Source organism: Suncus etruscus, chromosome 11 (assembly GCF_024139225.1).
Source record: "Suncus etruscus isolate mSunEtr1 chromosome 11, mSunEtr1.pri.cur, whole genome shotgun sequence".
Lineage (NCBI taxonomy): Eukaryota > Metazoa > Chordata > Mammalia > Eulipotyphla > Soricidae > Suncus > Suncus etruscus.
In genome coordinates this window covers 76,272,627-76,292,363 of record NC_064858.1, presented here as the reverse complement: position 1 = coordinate 76,292,363, position 19,737 = coordinate 76,272,627, and the positions used below count along the sequence as shown (strand labels likewise).

The 19,737-nt window shown below is 42.2% G+C and overlaps 1 protein-coding gene across 1 annotated transcript in view; it reads left to right on the top strand.

Moving 5' to 3' along the window:
- Nucleotides 1-19,737, top strand: part of LIMA1 (LIM domain and actin binding 1) — a 138,643-nt gene that overhangs the window by 95,499 nt on the left and 23,407 nt on the right. The window contains exons 5-7 of the mRNA XM_049783376.1: nt 9,701-9,788; nt 12,261-12,409; nt 16,790-16,897. Of these exons, the coding sequence (XP_049639333.1) occupies nt 9,701-9,788; nt 12,261-12,409; nt 16,790-16,897 (345 nt within the window). The remainder of the gene's footprint in view (nt 1-9,700; nt 9,789-12,260; nt 12,410-16,789; nt 16,898-19,737) is intronic.

Sequence of the window (19,737 nt, the reverse complement as noted above, 5' to 3'; positions counted from 1 at the left end):
GGACCGCGGTTCGATCCCCTGGCATCCTGGCATCCGTATGGTCTCCCAAGCCAGGAGCGATTTTGTGCGCATAGCCAGGAGTAACCACTGAGTGTCACTGGGTGTGGCTCAAAAACCAAAAAAAAAAAATAAAATAAGAAAGGAAAAAGGATATCTCTAATTATCCATGAATCACAAAATCTTTTTTTTGGGGGGTCACACCCTCTGGCGCTCAGGGGTTACTCCTGGCACTACTCTCAGAAATCGTCCCTGGCAGGCATGGAGGACCATATGGGATGCCAAGATTCGAACCACCGTCCTTCTGTATGCAAGGCAAACGCCTTACCTCCATGCTATCTTTTTGGCCCCCTTTAATATTATTATTAATTTTTGAGATAAAACCCAATGCCCTCTTTCTCATATTTTGTATTAAAACTAATTTGTATTTTTTCTGGACTTTTATGTTAAATCAACCTATAGTCTTTCTGTAATTTCAAAATGTAAGTAAAACTATTCTGTTATTTGACTCCTCTTTACAATGGTAGATTTCTCGTAAAACCTCATGCCAATTAAATTAAGTTTTATTTTAAGTAGTAGCCCTGAGTAATTCTCTGGTCTTTTGTGGTAAGATAATAATGGGTTCTAGTTTAAAGATGCTAAGGAATTTGGATCTGTCCTGCTATTTGTTGCTGTAAATGGCTGTCTTTGGTGTTCCAAATAGAGACTAGTCATCTCTTTTTTGTTACTTTCCTAACTAGGTGCTCATTTCTAGCCAATGTCATTAAAATAAGAAATATAGAAGAGTAATTTCAGGAGACTGAAACTTTCTCTAACCAATGATGATTACATTCTAGTTTGCAGGAATCTTCTCAAATATTTGGGCTCACTCCCAGATTAGACAATGCAGGTATATATCCCAGTTAATCTATTAAAGAGTCATTTTCTGTGCCAGAGTGATAGTACAGTGGTAGGGTGTTTGCCTTGCACATAATGGACCTTGGACAGACCCGGGTTTGATCCCCAGCATCCCACATGGTCCCCGGAACCTGCCAGGAGCGATTTCTTTTTTCTTTTCTTTCTTTTTGGTTTTTCTAGTCACACTCAGTGACACTCTCGATACTCCTGGCTATGTGCTCAGAAATCACTACTGGCTTGGGGGACCATATGGGACGATGGAGGATCGAACTGTGGTCCTTCCTGGGTCAGCCACATGCAAGGCAAACACGCCCTACCGCTGAACTATTGCTCCAGCCCCAGGAGCAGTTTCTGAGTGCAGAGCCAGGAGTAACCCCTGAGCACCGCCAGGTATGGCCAATAAAAAAAAAAAATCATTGAGTAAGGGGCATAGTACAATGGATAAACCACTTACCTGGTTCATAACTTAAACGGTTTAATCCTCAGCATCTTATATGTCCCCCAAGTCTGTCAGGAGTAACTCCTGAGCACAGAACCAGGTAACTTCTGAGCACTGCCAGGTGATCATTAGGTCCCAGGGCTGGAGAGACAGTACAAAGGATAAGGTGCTTACCTTGCACGTGACCAACCAACCCAAATTTGATCCTCAGCACTGCCTCTGGTCTCCCACATACCACCAGGAGTAAGCTCTGAGCACCAAAGTATGACCCCAAAACAAAACAAAACAAAAGCATTGGGAACAGAGAGAAGATTATACAGTAGTTAAGTCATTTACGTGGATGCAGCTGAGCACCACCAGATGTGGCCTCTGAGCACCCCCGAAAAAAATGCCCTACCGCTGCACCACCACTCCAGCTCTAATTTGCACTATTGTTAATGAAGAGCTACCATGCATGTCACTTTATCCTCTTTGAGCACTTAGTTCTTGTCCTGAGTGATCGGTTCCATCTATCCTTGTCATAGTAGACCCTTCTCTACTCTGTGTTCACCATTCTTTTTGGCAAGCTTTCTCTCATGGTCTGGTCCTCCCTATCCTCATCACTATATTATTACCACACTGTCTATTGTTTTTCCTATATACTACAAATGACTGAGATTATTCTATGTCTATCCTTCTCTTGAAGGATATTCTCTTGAAGGGACTAGGGATCATTCCTGGCAGTGCTTGGGATCAAATCAAGGTTGACTGTATGTAAGGCTAGCACTTTACCTTGTACTCTCTCTCCAGACTCCAAGGAATGCTTATTTAACCCAATTGTCATGTAGTTAGGAAATAAAATCTCTGTTTTATAGCTAAAGTCTGAGAAATTAATTGATATGCACAAAGTCATGTTACTGAAATTGTATACCACTTCTTCTACCATATGTTATAACTGCTTTTTGAATAAAAGCAAGTGACCATGATTTTACATATCAAGCATAGCAAAAGGGATTGGAGCAATAGCACAGCAGGTAGGGCATTTGCCTTGCAAGCGACCAACTCAGGTTGGTCCCCGACATCCCATAGGGTACCCCAAGCCTGTCAGGAGTGATTTCTGAGCACAGAACTGGGAGTAATATCTGAGTGCCACCGGATCTGGCCTAAAAAACAAAAAACAAACCAAACAAAAAGCAGAGGCCAGAGCAATAAAATAGTGGGTAGGACTGTGCCTTGCACATGGCCGACACAGGTTCAATATTGGATATTGGACATCCATATGGCCCCCCAAGCCTGACAAGAATGATTTCTGAGAGTAGAGCCAGGAGTAATCCTTGAGGGACACCCGGTGTGGTCCAAAAAGCAAAAAGCAAAAATCATAAGACAAAACAAAACAAGAACCTCATAAACAAAGGCCTAGAATTGAAAGGGAAAACAGTGTTTGGAAAAAGAAGAAAAAGCATTTAAGTAAACTGGAAAAAATTTAAAACAGCTGTTAGACATCTGCAATCTCTATCTTTTTTTGTTTTTGTTTTTGTTTTTTTGTTTTTGGGTTACACCTGGCGGTGCTCAGGGGTTACTCCCGGCTCTACACTCAGAAATCGCTCCTGGCAGGCCCAGAGGACCATATGGGATGCTAGGATTTGAACCACTGTCCTTCCGCATGCAAGGCAAATGCCTTACCTCCATGCTATCTCTCCAACCCTCCATTCTCTATCTTAATCTTATCTTCTCTTTTTTATAGTCTATTAGCTGAATTAGAAAAAAGCAGACCAACTACAAACATGTTTGTAATTATGGTGCTTAAAGATCTTATTTAAAAAATTTAGAAATTTTTAAAAAGCAGGACAATGAAGAGATTCGAATGCAAGAGGTTTGTACTAAAGCTCTTCAGCTAGAAGAGGTTAGAGAGGCTTGCTTTGCTTTACGTACAAAGCAACTACCAAGATTGCATAAAGATACTTATCATTCATAACTGCTTTTCACATGACTTTACTCTGTTCAAAATCTTATCTTTTGTTTGGTTTTTATGTAGAACTCTGTATGTATCTTCCTATTTTATATAGCTATCCTTTTTTTTTTTTTTTTTTTTTTTTTTTTTTGGTTTTTGAGCCACACCCGGCGGTGCTCAGGGGTTACTCCTGGCTGTCTGCTCAGAAATAGCTCCTGGCAGGCACGGGGGACCATATGGGACACCGGGATTTGAACCAACCACCTTTGGTCCTGGATCGGCTGCCTGCAAGGCAAACGCCGCTGTGCTATCTCTCCGGGCCCATATAGCTATCCTTTTATGGCTCTGTAACATTCCCTTACACAATTATTTCCCAGTAATTCTTTTGGCCTATAAAGAAGCTCTAAACATGTTTACAGAAACTTTTTTGTCTTTAGATTTTTTTAGGGGTGTTGTATTAATGAAGTGATGCATATTGTGTGATCAAAATTTATAGTTTTTTTTTTTCATTTTATTCTCAAAGATTTTTAAGGAATCGATAGCATAACTAAGTACATATTTAATTTTCAAAACTTCATCAACATTGTTATTTTTGGTTTGAGGGGCAAGCCTAGCATTTTTAGAGGTTACTCTTGGCTCTGGTAGGGGTTACTCTCAATGGTGCTGAGGGAACCATGCAGTGTTAGCACATGCAGAGATAGCACAGCAGTAGGGCATTTGCCTTGCAAGATATGACCCAGGATCAAAGGTGGTTCGAATCCTGACATCCCATATGGTCCCCCTTGCTTGCCAGGAGTGATTTCTGAGCAGAAAGCCAGGAGTAACCTCTGAACGCCGCCAGGTATGGCCCAAAAACAAAAAGGAAGGTCAAAGTTGAACTGTTGGAAGAAAGCTAAAAGGGCAGAGCCTTTGTTAAAGTGCTAAGAACAGCATCTAAAGTAGGGGTCTCAAACTCACAGCCAGCGGGCTGTTTGTGGCCCTCGTACAACAGTTTGTGGCTCTGCCCTAGAGGAATCTTTTTTTGTTTTGTTTTGTTTTAGTTGTTTGGGTCACACCCCCCCAATGTTCAAGGCTTACTACTAACTTTGCACTCAAGGATCACCCCAACTTTGCCTCCTGTGCCCCCCAGGTAAATTGAGTTTGAGACCCCTAAAAAGCAAGCAGATTTTTCAGGGGTAGAAGATAGTTCAGTGGGTAGTGTGCTTGTCTTGCACGTTGCTTACGTGAGTTTGATCTCCAACACCCCATATATTTTCCCAATCCCACAGGGAGTGATCTTTGAGCTTAAAGCCAGAAGTAAACCCTGAACACAGTCAGGTATGGACCCCACAGTCTTAAAAAAAAGGGGGGGATTTCCTGAAAATAAGGTGACCAGGAATAAGAAATACCACTTTATTATTTGGCTGTTTGAACCTAAGTTTATTTTTTCACAAAATTTTTCCAGCACTAAATTCTACAGATTTGGTTGGTACTCTGTTAAAAATCTGTTAAAATATAAAAGCCCAAACTCTTATTCTTCTATTGGTAAATGTTGATGTGTTTGGTTTATTGATTCAGAGAGAATATTTAAAGATTGTTCACATTAATGAAAAGTCCTGTCAACTAACAGGGAAAAAAATGTGGGTGGGGTAAGGCCAAACCTAAGGACATTCTAGAAAGTTTTGGGTTTTTTTGTTTTGTTTTGTTTTTTGTTTGTTTGTTTGTTTGGATCACACTCAGCAGCACTCAGGGGTTACTTCTGGCTCTGTGCTCAGAAGTTGCTCCTGGCAGGCACTATATGGGATGCCAGGATTTGAACCACTGCCCATCCTGGATTGGCTGTGCTATCTCTCCGGCCCTCTAGAAAGGTTTTGTTTGTTTGTTTTTGTTTTTGGACCACACTCAGTGACATTCAGGGGTTACTCTTGGCTATGCGTTCAGAAATTGCTCCTGACTTGGGGGACCACATGGGACACCGGGGGATCGAACTGCAGTCAGTCCTAGGCTAGCACAGGCAAGACGCCTTACCGCTTGCGTTATTGCTCCAGCCCCTCTCTAGAAAGTTTTTTCTTTCTAGAAAGTTTTTTAATTGTCTTGACATCTTTCTATTAGCAGAGAGTGATAATTAAGTCTCCCTCAAATATTTGAGTAATAAAAAGACTAAAGTGTGTTTAAAATATAGAAGGGATTTTGGTCTCAGAATTCTTGGGATTTTTTTTTTCTTCTTTCTATGCTGTTCTACTTTCTTGAGAAATATTAGAGGCAACTCCTCCTTCTTCCTGTACCTCAGATTGCCATTTTTAAAAGGGGGATCATAAAATTCATTATAAATACAATGAGATCTTGTTATTCTCTGGAGATGAATAATATGGAATTAACCAGGTAAAAGCCATCTTATTTTGGAAAATAGCCCAAAGGGAACATAAGAGGTTCATCATACATGCCTAGCATATTGGAAGCTTGCATTTAATTTCTGATACCATATGGTCACCAACATTCACAGAGTCAGTCTCTGTACTATATTGACCCTAGAATACCTCCAGATTTGGCCCCAAATTTCAAAAATAATAAATTGGAACCAGGAGAGAACTGTTGGCTGGAGATTATATCAAAGTCCCAGGTTATGGGGCCGGAGCGATAGCACAGCAGTAGGGTGCTTGCCTAGCACATGGCTGACCCAGGACAGACCTGGGTTCTATCCCTGGTGTCCCATGTGGTTCCCCAGGCCAGGTGCAATTTCTGAGTACATAGCCAGAAGTAACCTTTGAGCATCACTGGGTGTGGCTCCAAAACCAAAACCAAACAAAAAAAGACACAGGTTATATCCTCAGCATTTCATGGTTTTCTGAGCACTTTGCAAGGAAGCCACCCCACCACCACTGGGCATGGTCCAAAAAACAATGAAAGGGAAGTTAGGAAGGCATGCTTTACATATATGAGACCTCATATTCAATCCCAGCACTACATATGGCCCCCAGGACTTCTGGCTATGACCTGAGCGACTCCCAGCACCTCTAGTCCTACTCAAACACAACCATGAACCAGGGGGTCTGGTTGACTGGGTATCACCAGACATGGCCCTTGGTCCCCTGATAATTTCTTGGGAGCCCCTCTACAAAAATGAGCAAATATTGGGCTGGAGAGTTAGTACAGTGGGTAAGGTGCTTGCCTTACATATGACTGACCTGGATTCAGTTTCCAGAAACCAATATGGACTCTGAGCTGGCCAGGAGTGATCCCTGAGTGCAGAGCCAGCACTAAGTACTGCCAGGTGTGGCTCTCCCACACCCTCAAAGAAACAAAGGTGTATAAATACCAGTTGATGACATCAGTTACATGTTTTGCCTATTTTGAATAAAGCAGCCATGAACATAGAGGTTCAAATACCCTTGCAAATTAGTGGGTTTTTTTTGTTTTTTTGTTTTTGTTTTTGGTTTTGGTTTTTGGGTCACACCCGGCAGCACTCAGGGGTTACTCCTGGCTTCATGCTCAGAAATCGCTCCTGGCAGGCTCGGGGGACCATATGGACGCTGGGATTCAAACCGATGACCTTCTCCATGAAAGGCAAATGCCTTACCTCCATGCTATCTCTCCGGCCCCGCAAATTAGTGTTTTCATATCTGTCAAATAATGCCTAGAAATGATATTACTGAATAATATCACTTTTAATTTTTGAGGGGAATGGGTGGGGTTTTGAGGAACAGCAAGCTATGCTCAGGGCTTACTTCTGGCTGTGCATTACTCACTCCTTTTGGAGCTCAGTCCAGGGAATTATAGTGGATGCTGAGAATCAAACCCAGGTTATTTATAAACAGTCAAGCACCTTACCCACTGTACTTTTTCTCCAACCCTTATATGATATTTCCTTAAAAGGGAAACAAAGTGAATTGCCATACCATTTCCACAGATAATGCAGTAATTTACATTCCAACTGACCTGAATTTCTCTTTTGGGCTGGGAATGTGGCTTGGATCATACAAAACTAAATAAATAAAAAGCTCTTTTTTCTCCATATTGCTTATGTTTTTTGGCCTTTATTTACATGAGCCATTCTCAAAGGTATAAATTGGTATTTCATTATTGTTTTGATTTGCTTTCCCTTAATAAATATGACAAAAAATTTATAGTGAAATTTTTTCATGCTTCTGTTTTCGGATTTTTTTGTTTTGTTTTGTTTTGTTTTTGTTTTTCTGGCCACACCCATTTGATGCTCAGGGGTTACTCCTGGCTATGCGCTCAGAAATTGCCCCTGGCTTGGGGGGACCATATGGGATGCCGGGGGATCGAACCACGATCCTTCCTTGGCTAGCGCTCGCAAGGCAGGCACCTTACCTCTAGCGCCACCTCTCGGGCCCTGTTTTTGTTTTTTTTTTTTTGGGTGTTCTTTCTTTCTTTTGATTTTTGGGCCACACCCAGTGGCACTCAGGGGTTACTCCTGGCTCTGCGCTCAGATATCATTCCTGGCAGGCTCAGGTATGCCAGGGATTGAACCCAGGTCTGTCCCGGGCTGTCTGTGTACAAGGCAAACACCCTACTGCTGTTTTCCTTGAAAAATGTCTGTTCAAATCTTCTGCCTATTTTTTTAAAACTGGGTTGGTTTTTGCTTACTTTGTTGTTGGGCTGTTTGATTTTTCTCTATTTTTGCTTGTTTTGGGGGCACACCTGGCAGTACTCAGGGCTTACTCCTGGTTCTGCACTCAGAACCACTAATTCCTGGTGGGCTCAGAACATGTCGTTCCAAGGATTAAACCTGATAGGCCGAGTTAAAGGCAGACATCCTACCTGCTGAATAAATGCTCCAGCCCCTTTCTATAATTTTAATGTTAACTCCTTGTCATCTGTATGCTGTGTATTTTCTCCCAAAAGATACATTGCTTTTTTGGTAGGTATTTTTGATTTGTTCTGTTTGTTCTTTGCTGTGGAACTCCCTCACCACCTCCCTTCTTTTCCCTTTGTTATTGTTGTTGCAATGACCAGATATCAAGGTCACATTCCTGCTTATAATGTTCATGATTTTTAGTTGCGGTGATTGCCTTTTGTTGGAGTTCTGTCTCTAAGCTGAAAGGATTTTTTTGCAACACCAGGGATTGAATTTTAGGTCTTATGCTTGCCTGGCAAGCATAACTCTAAGTCACTGAGTTTTCAGCTTAGTCCAGTATAAAAACTTTTTTTTTGAGAGGGGGTCATATCTGGCAGTGCTCAGGGGTTACTCCTGACTCTATGCTCAGAAATCGCTCCTGTCAGGCTCGGTGGACCATATGGAATACTGGGATTCAAACCACCATCCTTCTGCATGCAAGGCAAACACCTCCAAGCTATCTCTCCAGCCCCATAAAAACTTTTTAACTTAAAGTAGTCCTATTTTGGGTCCAGAGAGAGAGAACACTTTAATTAGCTATAAAAGAAAAAGTAGTAATTTATAGCAATCACAGAATATTTGAAAAATCTATACCATTCATGTTAAGGGCTCATATTGTTGGGGGTGGGAGACATGATCTCTTACCTTAGCTTCCAGTCCTATTATTTGTCATCAAATTTTGACAACCATTTGATAAGTATTTCAATAAAATGGTGATCAAGTACTTTAAGAATTTAGGAAGAACAATTCCGTTTTCTATAGAGGAGGGGATGTAGTTTTAATTTACACCAAGAGCAGGTAATTGTAATTGTAATTGTAAAGAACAGCAATTTGCCTTAACAAACTTTGGGATGGGTGTTTAGGGACATACCTGGCTCTCTTTCTTTGACCTAATGCTGGCCATTTGCTCCAGGAATTGTATATGGTCCTGGGGATTGAATATAGATCAGCAACATACCAAAAAGCATCTTAACAGAAGGTAGAGCACTTGCCTTGCACATAGCCAACGTGGGTTTGATCCCCAGCAGCCCATATAGTACAGCACCACCAGTACTAATTCCTGAATGCAGAGCCAAGAGTAACCCCTGAACATTGCTGGGTGTGGTCTAAAAACAAAAAAGAAAAGAAAATTTGCAGACATTGGGGCCAGATTGAGAATATAGCAGGTATATATAGCCTTGAGTAGCCAGGTGGAGTTGGATCCCCAGTACCACATATGGTCCCTTGAGCCCACCAGGAGTAATTACTAATTGCAAAGCCAGGAGTAATCCTTGAGCATCCCTGGCTGTGACCCAAAGTAAAAAAAAAAAAATTGTGGGCGGTCCTCTATTGAATGTGATTGCAAAAAATGTTTCCCATATTCTGGGGCCAGAGAGATAGCATGGAGGTAAGGCGTTTGCCTTTTATGCAGAAGGTCATTGGTTTGAATCTGGCATCCCATATGGTCGCCTCAGCTTGCCAGGAGTGATTTCTGAGCATGGAGCCAGGAGTAACCCTTGAGCGCTGCCAGGTGTGACCCAAAAACCAAAAAAAAAAAAAAAAAAAAAATGTTTTCCATATTCTATGTATAGCTTATTGTTGGCTTTTATTTTCTAAACAGATTTCCAGGGTCCAAAGCAGCAGAAGTGCTGGTGGAAGAAGGATCTCTGAAAACAGCTATTCTCTGGATGACTTGGAAATAGGCACTGGTAAGCAGAGATCCTGTGTATCTCTATTCCTTAAGAATTACTCCAGGGGCCGGGCGGTGGCGCTAAAGGTAAGGTGCCTGCCTTGCCTGCGCTAGCCTTGGATGGACCGCGGTTCGATCCCCCGGTGTCCCATATGGTCCCCCAAGCCAGGAGCAACTTCTGAGCACATAGCCAGGAGTAACCCCTGAGCGTTACCGGGTGTGGCCCAAAAACCAAAAAAAAAAAAAAAAAAAAAAGAATTACTCCATAGGAACATAATTTTTAGGCTCACAGGCAGTACTTTAAAGGCAGAGTGAAACAAGATCAAAGAAAGCCTGTCTGTTAAATATAAGCTAGTGATAGCTGTGTTGAGTTGGCAGTCATTCCCACTTGTGGTGCTGGGAGAAAACATAAGACTTCTGCTTGCAGAACATGTGCTTCTGCCAATCATCTCCCCACCACACCTCTGGTATTTTCAGTCCATCCTTGACAGTGATAACATGTGGAACCAAAAAGTATCATTGGGGCCGGGCGGTGGTGCTAGAGGTAAAGTGCCTGCCTTGCCTGCGCTAGCCTTGGATGGACCGCGGTTTGATCCCCCGGTGTCCCATATGGTCCCCCAAGCCAGGAGTAACTCCCGAGCGTTAATGGGTGTGGCCCAAAAAAAAAAAACAAAAAAAAAGTATCATCATGAGATTAGCAGAGAAGTGCTGCCAATAGTTTTGGCTCTATGGTCATAAGGACACTGAAGATTCCCAGGAATGGGCAGTATTCTCTATTAAGACTAGTTATTACAGGACCTGGAGTAGTAGCACAGCAAGAGGGCATTTGTCTTGTATGCAGCCCACCGGGGTTTGATCCTCAACATACCACATGGTCCCCAGAGCCTGCCATATGTAGTCCCAAAACAAAGGCAAATAAAAAAAGACTAGTTACTGTGGACCAAAGTTGTTACTTAATAGTAGAGCCTTGGAGGCTAGAGTAATGATATAACAGGTAGGGCCTTTGCCTTGCATGCTGCCAACTTGGGTTCAATCCCCAGCACTCCAGATGGTTCCCTAAACCTGTTAGAATGATCCCTGAACACAGAATCAAGAGTAAGCCTGTCAGTATGGACCCCTTCCCAAGTAAAAGAATAAAAAGGAAAATGAAATTAATAAGCACAGGAAAAGGAGCTGGAGAGATAGCATGGAGGTAAGGCGTTTGCCTCTCATGCAGAAGGTCATTTGTTCGAATCCCGGCCTCCCATATGGTCCCCTAAGCCTGCCAGGAGCAATCGATTTCTGAGCGTGGAGCCAGGAGTAACCCCTGAGCGCTGCCGGGTGTGACCCAAAAACCAAATAAATAAGTAAATAATTTTTTAAAAAAATCAATAAAAATTAAAAATAAAAATAAACACAGGAAAAGCATCAACCTTCTAGTTATAAAAATAGAACTGGAGGCCAGAGTGGTAGTGCAGCAGTTGAAGCACTTGCCTTACATATGACCTACTGGAGTTCATTCACCAGCATCGAATATGGTCCCCTGAGCACAGAGCCAGTAGTAACCTCTGAGCACTATGGGTGTTAGCCAAAAAGAAAAAAAAAGGCATGATTGAAAAGAGCTCAAAGGTCTTAAGTGCATGTTTGCATACAGAAAGCCCTTATTCATTCCTCAGTATCACACATTCCCTGGAATACCCTTGGGAGCAATCCCCAAACATAGAGTCAGGAGTAGCTTCCAGAATACTACCAAGGATGGTCCAAAAGCAAAAATTAAATGTCAATTAAAATGGTATTGAGGAGCCGGAGTGGTGGTGCAGCAGTAAGGCATTTGCCTTGCATGAAGTGGATCTAGGACGGACCTTGGTTTGATCCCCTGGTGTCCCATATGGTCCCCCGAGCCAGGCGCGATTTCTGAGCACATAGCCAGAAGTAACCCCTGAATATCACAGGGTGTGGCCAAAAAAGAAAAAAAAATGACACTGAGATAACTTTTTTCATATGTTGTCAAAATTTTAGATATACTTTTTATTAATATTACTATGTATGTATATATACAAATCTTTTTCTTTTAGGGAAGTAAATGATTATTAGAAAAGAGAATTATATTACCAGTTTTATTCTTTATGCTTTTGTTGTGTTTTATTCTACAGTGGGAATCAATCCCAGTTCTCAAACTTGTAAGACATGGACTTTCCCATGAAGTCACATTTCAAGTCCCTCCTTTTCCTATTTTTAATAGAAGAAATTGGTTATATTAGAGTGCAATAGGCCAAATTTAGGATTTTGAAAACATTCAAATTATTATTATTTTTTATTTGTTTTGGGGGGCCACACCCAGCAGTGCTCAGAACTTATGCAGCCTTTCTCCTTGCTCAAGGATCATTCCTGGTAGTGCTCGGGTTATTGAGCCCAGGTCGTCTGCATGAAGACAAGTGACCTACCCATTGTGCTATTACTTCAGCCCGAATTATATTTATCTTCTAATAACACTTCATTTGCTTGCTTTTAGGCCAGTTGTCATCTTCTGCTTTCATCTCAGAGAAAAGTGAGAATAGACGAAATCTTGAGTTGCCCTGCCTATCAGAAACCTCCATCAAGGATCGAATGGCCAAGTACCAAGCAGCTGTATCCAAACAGAGCAGTTCAACCAATTATACAGTATGTATGCTATACCATTATTTCACTCACCCAGCAAATGATTACTGAGCACAGAATGCAGAATTGTCTCCCTGACCAGGACCTTTCATGATCCCTTCCATTCTTTTTACATAGCTCCTACCATAGCTTTATTTAAATCTTTCCAAGTTCTATTCCTGGCTTTGCTTCCCAGTTATTTTTTGTGATATGACAACCTAGTAATCTCATTGAGAGTTTTCTCTCTCTTCTACTTAATCTTGTTAAGAAATAGTTTGGACCCGAAGAGATAGTATGGAGGTGGGACGTTTGCCTTGCATGCAGAAGGACAGTGGTTCGAATCCTGGCACCCCATATGGTCCCCTGAACCTTCCAGGATTGATTTCTGAGTGTAGAGCCAGGAGTAACCCCTGAGCTCTGCTGGGTGTGACCCCAAAACAAACAAGCAAACAAACAAAAAATGTAATAGTTTGTGACTGCAAAAATGGACTGGAGCTTATACTTTGGTTGTGGCCAAAAACAAACATAAAAGTAGTTTTAGTGTTTTGTTATTTTTAACACAACAATTTGGTGTTGTTGTCGTTATGTTTTCTTTGAGTGAAGCTGAGCTTTGGACCATACCCTGGTGGTCCAAGGGCTGCTTCCAAACAGTGCTCAAGGATCCCTGCCAATAGTGCTCCAGTGGTCATTGAATGCTGGGGGATCAAACCTGGGCCATCGACATGCAAATCATGTGCTTTGAGTTTTTTCCGTAACCCTTATTTTGGTTTTGGGTTTGGGGGAAGCATATCTGGTCATATGCACGAGCTTATTCCTGGTTCTTTGTTTATAGATCATTCATGGTGGTGCTAAAAGGACCATATGTAGTAATGAGAAATCAAACTGGGTTCTGCCACAAGCCAGGCAGGTGTTTTAACCCTTTTTCTATATCCCTGAATTATTTTTTAAAGGAAAATCAGGAGGATACTGGAGAGATTTGAGAGAGATGTATAATATTGACAGGGTGAGGTGTTGTTTTTTCTATTTTAATTGATTTTTTTTCATAATTGCTATTTGTCATGTGACAAAAATCAGGGATGAGTTGGGGCCGGGCGGTGGAGCTGGAGGTAAGGTGCCTGCCTTGCCTGCGCTAGCCTAGGACGGACTGCGGTTCGATTCCCCGGCGTCCCATATGGTCCCCCAAGAAGCCAGGAGCAACTTCTGAGCGCATAGCCAGGAGTAACCCCTGAGCGTCACAGGGTGTGGCCCAAAAACCAAAAAAAAAAAAAAAAATCAGGGATGAGGATGGGGTTTTCTTTTTTGTTTGTTGGTTTTTGGGCCATGCTGGCAGAATTCAGGAGTTACTCCTGACTCTGCACTAAGGAATTACTCTTGGCTAACTCAGAGGACCATATGGCCATATAGGGTACTGGGGATCAAATTTGGGTCGGTCATGTGCAAGGCACTATACTGTCACTCCAGCCACCCTTTTTCCCCTATTTTAATTTTGTTTTGTTTGTTTGTTTGTTTGTTTTGGGCCACACCCAGTGACACTCAGGGGTTACTCCTGGCTGTGCGCTCAGAAATTGCTCCTGGCTTGGGGACCATATGGGATCCCGGGGGATCGAACCTCAATCTAGGTTCTAGGCTAGTGTGGGCAAGGCCTTACTACTTGTGCCACTGCTTTGGCCTCATTTTAAGTTTTTTAATTATTGGTATTTTTTTTCTTTTTTTTTCTTTTTTTTTTTGGTTTTTGGGCCACACCCGGCGATGCTCAGGGGCTATTCCTGGCTGTCTGCTCAGAAATAGCTCCTGGCAGGCACAGGGGACCATATGGGACACTGGGATTCGAACCAACCAACTTTGGTCATGGATCGGCTGCTTGCAAGGCAAATGCCGCTGTGCTATCTCCTCGGGCCCTTATTATTGCTATTTTTACATGAACAAAAATCACCAAAGTACAGTTCTGAACTGGGGATATGTCTCATATGTAGAGTACTTATCTAACATGTGTACGACACATCCATAGGACCATTCTTCATACCCCACCCTAATCTCCAGAAGCTTTGGGTCTGATCCTTAGAGAAATAAACTATAGGAGCTGGAGAGATGATAGTACAATGTTACCCAGGTTTGATCCTTGGCACCCAAATAATCCCAGAGCACCATCAAGTGATTCCTTAGTACAGAGCCAAGAAAATAGTGAGGTATGACCCCAAAATCAAAATTAAATCATAAGATGCATTCCAACATATACCAAGAGTGGAAGTTGGACTAAGTCTATGGCTGAGGAAATTTTATCATGATTTTTCATTGGAATTTCATGAGATAATATGTGTATGAGGCAGAGTAGAAACCACAGGCTCATTATTCACCCGTTCACAGTGCTGATGAAAAAAAATGTAGTATTTTGTTGTTATCTGCTGTATTAAGTAGGAATTATAAAGTCCAGATTGGTGCATGGATAGACGGGAGAGGCCTTTTTTGGCCTGGCGCCTGCAGCCCCTTTCAGCCTTGAGGATCTGTAGGTATCAGGGTGATAGCGAGGAAATGATCCATAGCAGTCAGCTTTCAGGAAACATGAAGTTTTATTAATAAGGTCCTAACCAAAAAACAATAATAATAAGATCCTCACCACCATGTGCATATCTCACATGGCTTCTAAGCCAAGCAGCCTCTCTGCACCCAACCTGTTTAATTTTTCCACCCTGCGTCTTCCTGCTGAGTCTTCTCTTCCCTCTTTCCTCAGGCCACTCCAATTACCATCTACAGACCTCTCCCAGCAGTGGGAGGGTCTGATCATCAGGTAAGATTAGCATCTGGCTTTGGGGAGGGATAACATCATTTTTAAATATATGGAGATGTTTATAACATTTCTCTTCAAGATCAGTTTCCCTGACTGCTTTCCCACCTACGACCTTTCAGTGGAGGACGATGTTGAGATCCTAATAAATAAGTGTCGAACCAGGAAGGCAGGGTCTTTTGGGCAGCTAGCTGGCAGGCTCTAGGCTTTTGAAGCTGCTAGTAGGCTGACAAAGGATTCTGCATCCTACCTTCTCACCTTTTTACTGGATTTACTGGATCATTTGCTGTGGGTAAATATTACCAGGATCGCTTCCCTGCCCTAGGGGACAGGGGAATGGGAATCTCTTTCATAGTCTGGGAGCTCTTTGGGGATCCAGCATCAACCAATCTAAGAGTAAACCACACACTTCAATTATCTTTGGTGGGGGGAAGGGGTGTTTGTTTTGTTTGGATCATTCCTGGCATGCTCAGGGGAACATATTAGATACCAGGGATTGAACCTGGGGAAGCCACACATAAAGCAAGTGTCCTGGGGCCAGAGAGGTGGTGCTAGAGGTAAGGTGCCTGCCTTGCAAGCGCTAGCCAAGGAAGGACCGCGGTTCGATCCCCCGGCATCCCATATGGTCCCCCCAAGCCAGGGCAATTTCTGAGCACTTAGCCAGGAGTAACCCCTGAGCATCAAACGGGTGTGGCCCAAAAAATACGGGAAAAAAAAAGCAAGTGTCCTACCCACTGTACAATTTCTACAGATCCTGTTGTTACCTTTCCTAGAAGGCAAATCAGTAGATAGAATAAATAGACCATATGTGGCTCATAAAAGATTTGTTTTGGGCCTGAGAGATAGCATGGAGGTAGGGCGTTTGCCTTGCATGCAGAGGATAGTGGTTCAAATCCAGGCATCCCATATGATCCCCCGAGCCTGCCAGGAATGATTTCTGAGTGCATAGCCAGGAGTAACTCCTGAGCCCTGGTGGGTGTGACCCAAAAAAAAAAGGCTGTTTTATGGTACCATTAAATATAATTATGTGTGTGGTGTTAGCATATTTCTTTTTGTACTTATTTAAGAATTAAATGAATCTTGGATTTTTTTCTCATAGTAGTAAATTCACATTCTCTAAAATTTCTTCTGAAATGATGTTGTATGATCTGCCTAATTTCAGTTTTTATATGTATATATCATCACTGTCTCTCTTTCCAGGCCGGGCATTTATTTATATGGTCAGTATATTTTCTTAATTATTAACACTTTGCATCGCCTTTCTTCTGCTCCAGAATGGTCTTTTCTGGGGGAAAAAAAAAAGCAAAAAACACAAGCTTTGCATTCCCACAAGCTCTGCTGCTACAAGAGTGAATCACATGAATCTTGAATGCTCGGAATGATCTGTGTGTGTGTGTCTGTCTATGTTCACATGTCTATATTCTAATGAGCATTTGGTTTTAGACTAGTATACAAATATTTAACTTCGAGGTATGTGTCCACAGAGCTGCTTTTGTCATTTCACACCTGAGATGGTTTTATTAAAAAACTTTTTTAATATCCTAAGTTTACTTGATATCCCATGAAGGAAACTGAATAATAAGGTTGCTTTTTTTAATCCACAGTTTATTTTTATTTTGTAGAATGAGTTGAGAGCCAATGGTGGTGAAATAAAAACTCACAAATTAGAGCAAAAGGAGAATGTGCCCCCAGGTCCAGAGGACTGCATTTCTCATCAGGATGGAGAAAAGGTGAGTTGGGAAAATCTAACATCCAGTTGCCAAGACGCATGTGTTCTAAATTACATGCTTAAAATTAGAATCATTTCTGACTCGCAGCTATAGAGTGTCTGGGAATTTAGGAACAGCTGCCAGGACAGATTTTTGCTTTTCTCAGGTCACATATTTTCAATTGAGTAGCTCTGCAGTTTATAGCTTAGCAAATAACAGACCTTTTCTGGAATTTTTTTTTTCAGCTAAAGCTTAGTGGAGGGGCTGGATAGGATAGCAGATAGGGTGCTTGCCTTGCTGTGACTGACCCAGGTTTGATTCCTTACATTCCATATGTTCCCCTAAGAACCTCTAGGAGTAAAACCCTAAGTGCAGAGCCAGGATTAATCCTTGAACACAATTGGGTATGGCCTAAAATCCCTCTCCTCCTCCTCCTCCACCTGAAAAAGCTCAGAGGATGTTGAATTAAGTGATTTTGAAGAAAATTGTTTTGATTAGGGATAGTTGCATAGTATTTGTATATCTTAATTTTAAGTAAGCATTTTAAAAAATTTACCCTTTCAAATATTTCAGAAGCTAGGCAACTATGCAAAAGCACTGGAAATATGAACCTTAGAAAAAGACCACTCTGTGGCCAGTGCGGTGGTACTAGTGGTAAGTTTGCAAGTGCTAACCTAGGATGGACCACGGTTTGATCCCCCAGGGTCCCATTTGGACCCCCAAACCAGGACAATTTCTGACCACATAGCCAGGAGTAGCCCCTGAGTGTCACCGGGTGTGGCCCAAAAACCAAAAAAGAAAAAAAGAAAAAAAGAAAAAGACCACTCCATGTGGATTTGATCTGCAAAAAATGCATTTAGAGATATGAGTATCAGGCTGGTTCTAATAAAACAACAATAGTATTGAGAGAGAGCTATGCAGGACTATAGAGAGTTAGCTCAGTCTAAGGCTATTTATACTGACTTTTCAAAAAGGCAATGTCCTGACCTAGGCTCAAATCCCAGCACTACATATGGCACCACTCCCTGCCAGAAGGGATCCCTATGCACAGAGCCAGGAGTAAGCCCTGAGCACCACTTCTTTTTTTAATCCACAGTTAAGTGCTATTTAAGAAGTCTTGAAAAATGTGTGAAAATAGGCCAAGTGTATGGATAGAATGTAAAATTAAGGTTTTTTTTCGGGGGGGGGGGATGTTTGTTTTTGGGTCATACCTGGCAGCACTCAGGGGTTATTCCTGGCTCTATGCTCAGAAATTGCTCCTGGCAGGCTCAGGGGACCACATGGGATGCCGGGATTTGAAACACCATCCTTCTGCATGCAAGGCAAATGACTGACCTCCATGCTATCTCTCCGGCCCCTAAGTTTTTTTTTAAGGGTGTATCTGGAGCTTAAGATACATACCAGTGGGGCCCGGAGAGATAGCACAGCAGTGTTTGCCTTGCAAGCAGCCGATCCAGGACCAAAGGTGGTTGGTTCGAATCCCGGTGTCCCATATGGTCCCCTGTGCCTGCCAGGAACTATTTCTGAGCAAACAGCCAGGAGTAACCCCTGAGCACCACCGGGTGTGGCCCAAAAACCAAAAAAAAAAAAAAAAAAAAAAAAAAAAAAAGATACATACCAGCTCATTTACTGATGGAGGTATATTCAAAGAAATATGTTCTTGGGCAGTTTTATCATTGTGTGACTGTCATGGAGTGAACTTATACAAACCTAGATTGCATAGCCTAACATATGTCAACCCTTTATAGGTACTGCCATTATGTGTCACTGACTGAAACTTTTTATGAGGCATATAATTGTATAGGAAAGGGGAGCAATAGTTGCAGAGAGATGGTCAGGGTGGGTCTGGAAATACTTTATATGCCAACTTTGGGGCATAGTCCTGCAACAGTATGTAGCCATAGGAAGATCTTAAGCAAATAAGATTTGCTAGACAAATGCCTTACTTGGACTAAGTAACATTTATGTTAGATGAACTTATTTTTCTCCTAGTTCTTTTTTATGTTCATTTTTGTTTTGTTTTGTTTTCGGTCACACTCAGCAGTGCTCAGGGGTTACTCCTGGCTCTACACTCAGAAATCGCTTCTGGCAGACTCAGGAGACCATATGGGATGCTGGGATTCAAACCCCTGTCCTTCTGCATGCAAGGCAAATGCCCTACCTCCATGCTATCTCTCCGGCCCCCTAGTTCATTTCTAATCTATTTAATCTTTTGGTCAATATGAAAATGAAATGTAGGGGCCCGGAGAGATAGCACAGCGGTGTTTGCCTTGCAAGCAGCCGATCCAGGACCAAAGGTGGTTGGTTCGAATCCCGGTGTCCCATATGGTCACCCGTGCCTGCCAGGAGCTATTTCTGAGCAGACAGCCAGGAGTAACTCCTGAGCACAGCTGGGTGTGACCCAAAAACAAAACAAAACAAAACAAAACAAAAAAAAAAAGAAAATGAAATGTAGGAGAGAATGGGAGGGAGGGCAAAAAAGAAAAAGAAAATGAAATGTTAGCTGATAAGGGAAGATATCAAAAAATCAGATGGAGAAAGGTTTTTAGATCTGTTACAATGATTAATCTTAGGGAAAGAAGCATTGCTTCTGGAGCCTGGATAGATAGTACAGTGGGCAGGGTACTTGCCTTGCATGCTGCAGACCTGGATTTGTTTCCTGGTACCACATACAGTCCCATAAGCCCAGCAATGCAGAACAAGGAGTAAGAGCTGAGCACAGCCAGGTGTGGCCAAAATAGCAAAGAAAAAAATAAAAGAAAAACATTGCTTCTGTTAATACATTTGATTCCATTCTACTAAAAGTTGATTTGCTTTGTTTTGGTTTTGGGTGGCAGCGCTCAGGGGTTACTCCTGGCTCT